The sequence below is a fragment of the Lynx rufus genome, unplaced genomic scaffold, assembly GCF_022079265.1.
Source record: "Lynx rufus isolate CCGP_SWC_20201006 ecotype Redwood Valley unplaced genomic scaffold, mLynRuf1.p SCAF_5, whole genome shotgun sequence".
NCBI classification, from domain to species: domain Eukaryota; kingdom Metazoa; phylum Chordata; class Mammalia; order Carnivora; family Felidae; genus Lynx; species Lynx rufus.
The window spans coordinates 52,305,344-52,316,740 of NW_025814867.1; the positions used below are offsets into that span (position 1 = coordinate 52,305,344).

The 11,397-nt window shown below is 33.7% G+C and overlaps 1 protein-coding gene across 1 annotated transcript in view; it reads left to right on the plus strand.

Annotated features, from left to right (window-relative positions):
* RSRC1 (arginine and serine rich coiled-coil 1) overlaps nt 1-8,286 on the plus strand; it is a 253,836-nt gene extending 245,550 nt beyond the window's left edge. Inside the window, exon 8 of the mRNA XM_047100407.1 lies at nt 8,218-8,286. Within this exon, the coding sequence (XP_046956363.1) occupies nt 8,218-8,273 (56 nt within the window). The 3' untranslated portion in view covers nt 8,274-8,286. The remainder of the gene's footprint in view (nt 1-8,217) is intronic.
* Nucleotides 8,287-11,397: the final 3,111 nt, after the last annotated feature.

Below are 11,397 nucleotides of genomic sequence, written 5' to 3' on the forward strand. Positions count from 1 at the left end.
TTTTGGGACAGAGAGAGACAGAGCATGAACGGGGGAGGGGCAGAGAGAGAGGGAGACACAGAATCGGAAACAGGCTCCAGGCTCCGAGCCATCAGCCCAGAGCCTGACGCGGGGCTCGAACTCACGGACCGCGAGATCGTGACCTGGCTGAAGTCGGACGCTTAACCGACTGCGCCACCCAGGCGCCCCTCCAGTATTGCTTTTAATGAGAACTTGTGGCCTTGAAGAGGGGAAGTAGATAGATGGATAGGAGAGGAGCATATAAGCAAATCTAGAACTTACTATCAAAGTTCTAGATTTCCTTCAGTGAAGAATTTAAGGTGTTCACTGTATTACTTACAAAGCAAGCAAATAAATAAAATAAAGGAAGGGGGAATAAGACCAACTTGAGCTCATTCCGGAAGTCTTGCAGTTAAAATCCATCCTAGTCCTAAGAATGAGGTTCCCGGACAGGAAGGGCTGGGAGCACCCATTTTGTCACATTGAAGTTTACTTGAGTTCTCAGGGAAAACATCCTTGACTTTGGGGCCATAAAATCGAGTACAAGAAAAGACTTAAGGCTGTATGTTAGATTCTTGAGACAGGATTCATTTTAGCTTTATAATTACTATAGTCTGGTAGATAAGGTTCGTCTATAAAGAAATCCTGCTGTGCTTAGTCCTTTATTCTAACTATAGGTCCCAGAAAATGCAATATGTAACCATTGCATTGTCATTGATTTATGAGTGAATGTTAATAATGTTATTGGTTTGGAATTAAAATATGTTTAGAACATTTGGCAACAATTATTAGTGGTATGATTTTGAAAGACATATGTATGAGTAAAAATAATATTTAAGCGAAATGTAAGGTATCATGCATGTTTGGTTTATACCAAACGTGAATTTGAAGTCACAGATTTTATTGTATTTGTTACGACCATATTTTTATACATTAAACCATATATTTGTACTTTGTTATGCTAAATCTTCAGATTTAGATAGAATCGTTTCTCATGTCTATTACTAAATTGCAGTTAAAACCAACTTTCGTGTCTATTGTTTAACGTTTAGTTCAGAGGTGATGTGAAGTTAAGGTTTTATCTAAGATTGCTTTTTTGTCGTTTTCAAATGGCAGTAGGACACAGAAGATTGCAGAATTGTATAAATTTGTAAGATTCAATCTTTAAGTTATAACCTCAGCTAATGGCTTACCCTGTGATATTGAGTCAATCCTATTAACCCTTTGCTTTCTTCCTTTCTTTTTTAAAAATGCTTTTACCATTCTCTCACTTATTAAGATACAAAACTTTGAAATTTTTACCTTTGACTTCTTACTAGGCAGTCATTCACCTAGAATGAATGATCTTATTTTGAAACATTTTTTATATGTATCCCTTTATTATCTTTCCCATTGCCATCTCCTTAGTCTAGATGCCAAAGTTACCAGCCAGAGGTTAATCCCTAACTTCCCAATGGTCTCTTCAGTTCTCTTCTCCAGAGATGGTAGCGAATAGTGAAAGAGTTCTAAGCCTACTCGTACTACTTACCTTGAGCAGTTTGACTGTGAGCAGTTTGATGTTTATTGGTTCTACAAAACATAGTTTAAAAAAAAGAAATGGAATATGACAGACGTGTGTATTTTCTAGTTTGCCATAGTTCTCTGTTTTTTAAAAAAAAGTAATTTATTAAGGTGAAATTCACATAAAATTAATATAAAATTAATCGTAATTGTTTAAAGTGAACAATTCAGTGGCATTAAATACATTTACAGGGCTGTATAACTACCACCTCTCTCTACTTCCAAAACGTTCTCAACACTCCAAAGTAAAACCTCTTACCTATGAAGCAGTTTCTCTCCACTCCTGGACACCTGCTCCTGGCATTCACCGATCTGCCTTCTGTTTCTGTGGATTTATCTATTCTGGATATATATAAATGGACTTACACACTGTATAGCCTCATGTGTCAGCTTCTTAGCATAATGTTTTGGAGGTACAGCCACATTGTAGCATGTGTCAGTATTTTATTCCTTTTTATGGCTGAATAATATTCCATTGTCTCCATGTACACCATTTATTTATCCATTTGTATTGATGGAAATTTGTGTTACTTCCACCTTTTGACTGTTGTAAATAGTATTGCTATGAACATGCATATACATGTACTTGCTTGAGTACCTGTTTGTAATTTGGGGTGTTATATACCTAGGAGTGTACATTGGGAATTCTATGTGTAACTTTTTGAGAAACCACCAAACTTTTCCACAGTGTCTGAAGGATATTACGTGTTCATCAGCAATATATGAGTATAGTCCCCTATTGTTTCAACTAAACCTTGTCACACATTTACGTTGCCTATTTGAAAGTATTTAGTTTTGGGGACTTCTCTGTACCATAATTTACTCACTTGTAAAGGGGGAGGATAATAACTACCTTGTAGGGTTTTTTTGAAGATAAATATGATACGTGAAGCACCTAGTTCGGAGCCTGGCAAATGGTAGCCACCAGGAAATGTTTATTTCCACATTGTTTTTTGTGATTACCACTGCTAAATGATTCTTTGTCAGCCACCATTTGGTGATGATATTACTTTGCTCAAAATTAGTCACTGGCCCTCAGTGGCTTAAAAAATCAATTTTACACTTCTGTGTTTAAGGTTCCAAGGTTCTTTCTGTATGGTGGAGCCACAGATTTTTCTGTATTTATTAGAATTCATTTCTGAACTTCTTCTCATTATTCTTTGAGTTACTCATTCTTTTCCACCTATGAATCCTTGCTCATGATTTTTTTCTCTTCTGGAAATGACTTCCTCTTTCCTCTTCCACCTCTAAGCACTTCAAAACGAATCTCAAAATTTCCACATGAGTTTTGTGACCATTCCAGCACATAATCTTTCTCTTCTTTTTTGAAATCTTTCTGTCCTTGTTTGTGCATACCATTTATGCTGATATTTACTTACATATGGCTGATACTAATATTTAATTATTTCATAAGTGTTGAATTTACTTTTCCAATGAAATAATGAACATGATGAAGACCAGGAACCAGATCTAAAATTATAAGTCTTTTCCAACAGTTTTAACAGCACCTGTAGTGAGTGGTACTATGCCAAATAAGATTCCAGCTGTTAATCATTGGTGAACAGGTCATTGTGAAGAAACAAATAATCTGGAAGTAACTGAAAAGTAAACCTTTTAATGCTGCTATGCTCATTTTAACCAGCTTGATGGATTTAAAATAAATACACAAGAAATTATCTGGCTTCTAAAGTAGAAGATATTGGCCAATAATCTGACTTTTTAATCTTAAACTTTAAGATAGTGCATGACAGAAAAGATAATGAAACATGATTATCACAGAGGAGAAAGAAGGAAGATAAGACTTGTCTCTTTTGCTCTCACTAGTGTTTGACATGTTAGTGGCAGTCCAAACATTATTTGGGTTTTCTGCAAAAACACAGTAGCATCTTATGCCATACGTGTTTGTAGGTCTGAAGAAGAATTTAGAGGAGAGAATTTTTTTCCAAAATGTAAATATTTTTTATCAGTATGAAAAGATGACACTTCTTACAACCTGGTTATAAGACACGTTGTTCTCTAAAATCTTTTTAATATTTTACTTTTAATAGAGGTATTGACACAAGCAGCCTTTAAAATTATATCTCTAATGTTTTAAGAAAAAATAGCAATTTCCTTTAGTGCATGAATGGTAAATCACCTTTATCAGAAAATCTCTGTGTAATATTTCATTTTCTGAATAATGTTTACAACCGTTTTGTTTTGCTTTCTAGTTTTTAAAGCACTTTCATATAAATCTTTTATCGTTTGACTCACATCACAGCATGGAGAGCTAATTAACTCCATTTTACAAATATCTGGAAAGCATAAATGATTTGTAAAAGACTACATAGCTAGTGAATGACAGAACCAGAACTCAAGTCCAGTGATTTCTGACTCTTGAGCTATTTCTATCCATAGTTTAAATCCCTAAGTTATGTTGGGAAGAAAGAAGGATGGTGGAAAATATTACCAAATACATACTCTGTTAGGTGTAGTGCTATAGTTACCTTAAAATAAAATAATTTCTATCCTCATGTAAGCCTTTGATTCTGAAATGAGTTTTTTCGAATTGATAATAAGAATTAGTAAAGTATGAGTCAGAAAAATGTTATTTTTCATAATTGTTAAGAGTGCTCATAATAGCAAAATTTCTGATAATTTTGAAAAACCCAGGGTAGTGTTGTATAATCACCAATGTTTTGGTCTTCAGCCTAACTAGGGACTTGCATTTCAGTTACCCTTGCTGGGATACAAGCTGGTTAAGTATTGTGAAACACAGATGAGTTACACACATGGGCACAGTATGTCCAGGGAAGGAGCTATGCTTAGGAATAAGTCATAAGTGCCTCATTCCATCCCAGTTCTTCTGCTCCATGTTAAATTTAGACGTTATGCTTTTAGCTACCCGTTAAATACCTAGAAGCCTGTTCCTAACCCTTTCTCTTCATAGGCATGTGATCTTAGAACTCCCAATGCTTTTCTAAAGTCCAGTCTAACTGTAAATATTTCTGATTCTGAGATTGCCATGAAAATGTAGCACCATTTCCAAGGGGCATAGACAACCATTCTGCTACCCTGACTTAAAACCAGCAGAGAGGTTTTGCTCTGTAAGTTTCTGACCACCGATCTATGACTCTGAGAAATAGGCTGATGTATTGTGAGAAAATTTTTCATGTTGGACAGACCTAAAAAATAGAGCAAGTGGTAAAAAGTTAATTTGTATTTCATAAAATAGTTTTCATACCTCTTTTTCCCCCATGTAGGCTTCTGCTTGATAGTATGTTGGCAGTCTAGATTCATACTTGGCCTCTGTAACTAACTTTGTGAGTTTTGGCGGATCACTTCCCCTGTAGTCTCCTTTGGTAGTCTCCTTTAGTGTCCTCATTTATAAAGTGGAGATATTAATAGTACATAACTGATGGGTTTGTTGTTATAAGAGCTTAAATGAGGTACCATTTGTAAAACACTTCGAACAGTGCCTGGTACATAGTAAGTATTCAGTAAATGTTAGCAATTGATATCAAAGGCAATATAGTATAGTGTAGTAGTTAAGTTCTCAAGTCAGATGGCCTGGGTACCATTCCCAGCTCCATTATTTACTTGTAAATCAATGGGAGAGTCGGTAAAGCCTGCTGGACTGTAGTTTTTTTTCATTTATGAAATGGGAATAATATGTACCTTTAGAATTTTTATGAGAACTAAATAAATTAATGTAATAAAGTGTCTAGAACAGCACCTAATATGTAACTGAGGGTTCTATAATCGTTAGAGAGTAGGAGTAGTTTTTTTATGGCACCACCACAGTGATGATGTAGTTAAGGAAGAGACATTGAACCAAACATTCTACTCCTACCAGCAAATGTAAAAACAGAAACAAATGAATAAAACTTTAAATAGTTTAATTGACTTGAGCATTGGTTAAACCTTTTTTTCATCAAATACGGTTTCTGCAAATTTCAGAAATTCACATAAAATTTATTAGCTTTTATGTAAAATCAAGTTGATAATGTTAATTTAACTTCCAATTTCCAATAATGAACATGATTTTTGGCTTTGTGTTAACTCAAAAGATAAAAAGTAGTACTTCCTAAAGAGAATCATTAAGTAAATTGCATTTAAAAAGCATAAGTTATTTGTTTTAGCATTGGTTACACATTTATATTTGAATGACTATTATTTATCCTTAATAATATTTAGTAAGAAGAAAGCTATCAGCTAGAGTCTAACAATATCACAGCAACTTGCCATGTTTGAGCAGATGTTAAGCAGACAGTAGTTGAATGTTAATTTTGAGAGGGTGGTATGTTTAAGCCTAGCCGAAGTATGTTGCATGTGGGCTTTCTAGACTCGAGTACAATGCTGGATCTCTGGGGAGAATTTTAAAGCTAAACCTCTTTCTTTGGGGTCCTCTATATGGACTCTCTCAAGTCAGTATAAAGCAGATCATCCCTAGGCTAAAGCCCTTCAGCTTTTGTTATTGGGCTCTGTAGACCTGTAATTAGGCCTCCTGGCAGGCCATGCAGGCCAGTTAATGGTCATATGGAGTTTCTGTGAGGCAGACTGGCTTTGTATAAATCCTGGGTAGGAATATGTTTATGGGTCACTTCCTACCAGGACCATGCTTTGTCCTTATGCCCTGCGGGCTGACAGGGAGCAGGTTCCCTTGACCATGGACTGTTCAGTTTGCAACTCAAAATCTACTCCACTAATCCCCAGTGTAAACAGAGGATTTAGAAGGGCTTCTGTCACTTACAGTTGCCAATTCACTTGGGTGTCTGTGAATTTATTTTTCCCCAGACTTCATTATTGAAAGACTGACAAGTGTATAAGATTTGGATGTTTGTTTATATATCAAGTGTGCAGTTTCTCTTTCAGTGGTTTTAGAATAATTGTCAGTAATTTACCTAAAGCAGAATCATGTAATGAGGTTTTTTTTATTAATCACCTCTTAATATTTTTTAATTTAAGCCATTAAAAAATTGAAATGATAGTAGACCTTTTCCTATAAGGGGAATTATAGGTCTTTTTTTTTAATATGAATAAAATAACACTATATAAAGAAATTTACCAAAAAATGATGAATGCAGATTTCAGATAAGTCAAGGAAATAATGAATTCAAAACTCTTCTGTACTATACATTCTATATTAAGAAAAAATTCCATTTTAGTGTAACTGCAAGCTTTTGAAAGGGGGAAAATCAGATCAGTATATAAAATGCTTAACAAAAGTGTGTTTCATGAAGTACTTAAAATTAATCAGAGTGCCATTTATTGAGCATTTACTATGTGGTGAGCCCTTTTATACATTTACACACATCATAATTATTTTTAACAGTTAATCCATGTCTCCTAGCCAAGAAAAGTATCTGAGTTTTAAGAAAGCCATCATTGAGATTTCTTTTGTTTTTCTATTTTATTTCATCCTCTATTTCAGTATGGTTTTCTCTTTGTTGCTTAGGTTATATTAAGATTTGATTCTAAAATGTGTAAGTTCTGAGTATGCTCTGCAAAGAACTGTCACCTGTCTTCCTGTGAGCCAATTTTTCTTTTAGGGGAAAAATCAAATGACGAATTCTTTCCCAGGTCTCATCTAGTAAATCAGTGCTCAGTATTTTGCATTTTGTGATGTAAAAATGGTTCATGACAGATGTGGCTGAAAAGACCACATACGTAGACTGTATGATTTTAGTCTGGTGGAACTAATAGGATCACTCATTACATTTTAGACCCTGGGGTTTCTTTTTTCTTTCATAATAAAAAAAAAAAAACTGTTTAAATAGAGTAGCCCTTTTTGTGTGTGAGTATAGCATCTTCCCCTAAATTTACAAAGAGTTGATGGTAACAAATCAACAAATAATCCTCTCTCTTCCCAAAAGTTCTTTCATTAATGTTTATTTAATGTTGACTGTTATTTTTTGTCTTGTCATCCCATAACGGTTAGGATCTTATTCTATTTTTACAAAAGATTTCTTTAAGTTTTATTTAGCAAAACTAGAAAATACATTCCTTAGAGAATCCAAGACAAGAATTAAATTAAAGTATATGGTAATACAAACAAGTTTTGCAAATGTTGAAAGATTTAATGGCAATAAAAAGACATTATGCAGAAAGAATTCTTGGTGTTCACTTACAACTAGGAGAAGCATAGCATGAACTGTTTTTCTTTTTTAATGTGCACAGTGTATTTACTGAAATATAAATATATTTGTGATATATTTTGGAACTGAAAAAATGGAGACTCCTGAACAGTGTAAAAGATCTGAATCCTATTTTAGTTTTGACCAAAAGTTAAAGTTATAATTGAATCAAAAGTTATGTTGAAAAATATCCTGGGTGCTGAATATCAATGCTAATAATGGTTAATGTCCCTGGGCAATGGGATTTAAAATAATTAAAAACATTTTCTGATTGTTCTGTAGGTATCAAGAAAACCTATGGAAGTGTAGGAAAGGTGCACTTTAAACATAATAAAATTCCCCAATATTTAATATGAAATTCCATGCATTTGACAAATGTATACAATTATGTTAAGTATCACCAAAATTTTTTGATAAAGAACATTTACATTACTCCCCAGAAAGGCCCCTTATACTCCTTTGAAGTCAATTCTTTTTTCCCCATCTCGGACCTTAGCAACCAGTAATCTGATTTATGTCATTATACTTTTGCTATTTTCAGAATGCCATGCAAATGGAACCATACAGTATGTAGACCTTTGTGACTGCACTCTTTGACTTGGCATGTGCTTTTCAGGTTTGTTCTCATTGCTGTATGAACATCAGTTCTTTTTGTTGCTGAGTAGTATTTCATCATATAGCTAGACCAGTTTGTTCATTCATTCAGCAATTGGTGGACAGGTGGGTTGTTTCCAGCTTATGGTTTTTCTGATTATAAATTATATGAACATTTGTGTACAAGTCTGGGTAAGCATATTTTCATTTCTCTTGAGTAAATAGTTAGGAATGGGATTTGTTTCTTATATATATAGTAAATGTAGCTTTGACTTTATAAGAAACTGCCAAACTTTTACAAAGTGGCTGTCCCATTTTGTGTGAAGTATATGCTCCTATCTGTTGTCCATTTTTTAAAAGGAATTATTTATATTATTGACTTGGAGAGTTATTTAAATATTCTGAATACAAATCAGATATATACTTTATATTTTCTCTTTATACCTTGTCTATTTACTAAACAGTGATTTTTTTAAAAAAAAATGGAGTATATACAGTAAAATACACAATTTTTAGTGAGGGTTCTTTGAGTTTTGACAGATGCAAACAGTTGCATAATAACACCTAGAATCAGGATGTGGAACAATTTTATCATCCCTTAGAATTCTCCATCCACTAATGGTGAACCCCTCCTACGACTTCTAGCTTCCTGGTAACCACTGATTTATTTTTTGTCCCTACAGTTTTGACTTTTCTCATATGTCATATAAATGGAATCATATAATAAGTAGGTTTTGAGTCTGACTTCTTTGACCTAGCATGCTTTTGAGATTTATCCATGTTGTTGCTTATATTGGTAACTTATTCCCTTTTTATTACTGAGTAATATTCTGTTGTGTGGGTTGCTTGATTAAGTATGTTGATTTCTGCCAAAAAAAAAAAATCCAGCTGGGATTTTTATTAGGGTTATGTGGACTTTACAGATCAGAATTGGAGAGACTGGATGCTTCCATCCTTCAACATGGTATAGCTCTCCATCTCCAGTTTTTCTTTCATTTCTTTCATCAGAGTTTTGTAGTTCTCAACATATAAGTCTTACATTTATTTTGTTAGATTTATTCCTAAGCATTTTGTGTTTTGTGGTGCCATCATAAATACTAAGATTTTGGGGTTTAAATTTCCATTTCTAGTTGTTCATTAGTAGTATACAGAAATACAGTTCTTTTTTGCATATTAAATTTGTATCCTGCAATTTTTTAAACTCACTTAGAGATTACTTGTTTTTGTAAGATTCTTTGGCATTTTCTGCATAGACAGCTATGTTGTCTATAAATGAAGAAAGTTTTCATTTTTCCTTTAAATATGAAGACCTTTTATTTCTTATTCTTGCCTTATAACCACATTGCCCTAGCTAGAACCTTCAGACACAATTTTGAATAGAAGTGATAAGAGTGGATATCCTTTGATTATTCCTGATCTTAGGGAGACAAGCATTCAATCTTTCACCATTATACAAGATGTTAACTGTAGGTTTTTCATAGATGCCCTTTTCAGGTTGAAGAATTGTTCTTCTATTCTTAGTTTCCTTTGAGTTTTTATCAGGAATGAATATTTAATTTTGTCAAATGCTTTTTCTGCATCTATTGAGATGGTATGATGAATTTCAGTGATATGTTGTATTTCATCAGTCAAATGTTAAACCAATCTTATTTATATTTTTGGGAGAAACCTCACTTGAACTCAATGTGCTTCCTTTTATATGTTATTGGATTTGATTTTCTAAAATTTTGTATACATTGTAGTTTGTATTCATAGCAATTATAAATGTTTCAGTAGGACCATTTGCATGTATGATTTCTTCTCTTAGGAGATAAACCCTGTAGCCTGTCAACTTTATATTTCCCAAACTAGCACAATACCATGGTGTTAGGAGCCTTTGTTTATTAACAGTTGGTTGGATGAATGAATGTCACTAGTAGTGTATATAAATGTGCATTTATATACCATTGAAGTTAAATCCTACACTGGGAACTAAAAGTAGGCCTGTGTTTTTTTTCTTCCAGGAAATGGTGAATATGTTGTTACATAATAATATCTCCAATATTTTCAATAAGAATTGTTTTGCTGTTGTTGGACATTGTTGGACAATGTATCTTGAATTGAACACTCTATGGTTACCATTTCAATATCCTTAGAATTGAAAACACTGAAGTAACATCATTATTTGCACATTGATAATTACCATTTTATCCTTTGTGAATATAGGGGAAATAGTTTGGTTATCACAGTGGTCAAGTGGATTGATTATTTTACTCTTGGGTAGTGTAAATGAGTGGGGATACATATTGTCTGTACCCACAGTTGCAGCTCAACTCAGTTGCTCATATTTACATGTAATGCAATTCAGAAAATACCGTAAACCAGTGAGGTTGACTTTTCACATAGAACTACCATTTAATTTAGAATTTATAACTGAATAGACTTACATAAGAATAGAGGTAAAAGTGTAACAAAAGAAAATGGGAGGAGAGGAGAAAAAGCTTGGGGTGTCCCTCTGTCTTTCCTACCTCCCCACCCCCCATTCCTAAATCAGAAAAACTCATCTCCTGACATCTAAACATATAGTTTTTGACCAAGTGAAATATACCTAATTTTCTCCTGTAGCAAATTCTGATTTAGAAAGGATTAATCAGACTTTGATGAGAACTTTATACTATGCAGAATCTTTCAGGCTGTTTTAACTACTTCCAGTAGTTTTATCTACTTCTATATAATATGTTTCATTTATCCCATTCATCTAAATAGACCTTAATCAAATATTATCTGGATGAAAAACCATATGCATGTCTAATATCAGAAATGTTTTTGCTTAGTATGCCAATATGTTACATATGCTCATAAAGGATAATTTTTAGTTTTTAGTTAAAATTAGGGAATTTGAGGGGCACCTGGGTGGTTCAGTCAGTTAAACAACTGAGTCTTGATTTCGGCTTTGGTCATGATCCCAGGGTCGTGGGATTGAGCCCTGTGTGGGGGCTCGCTCTGGATATGGAGCCTAGGTGGGATTCCCTCTCTCCGTCTCTCTCTCTGCCCCTCCCTGACTCACGTGTGCTCTTTCTCAAAATAAATAAACTTTAAAAAAAAATAAAATAAAATTGTAGAATTTGAATTTAATGTTAATACTTTT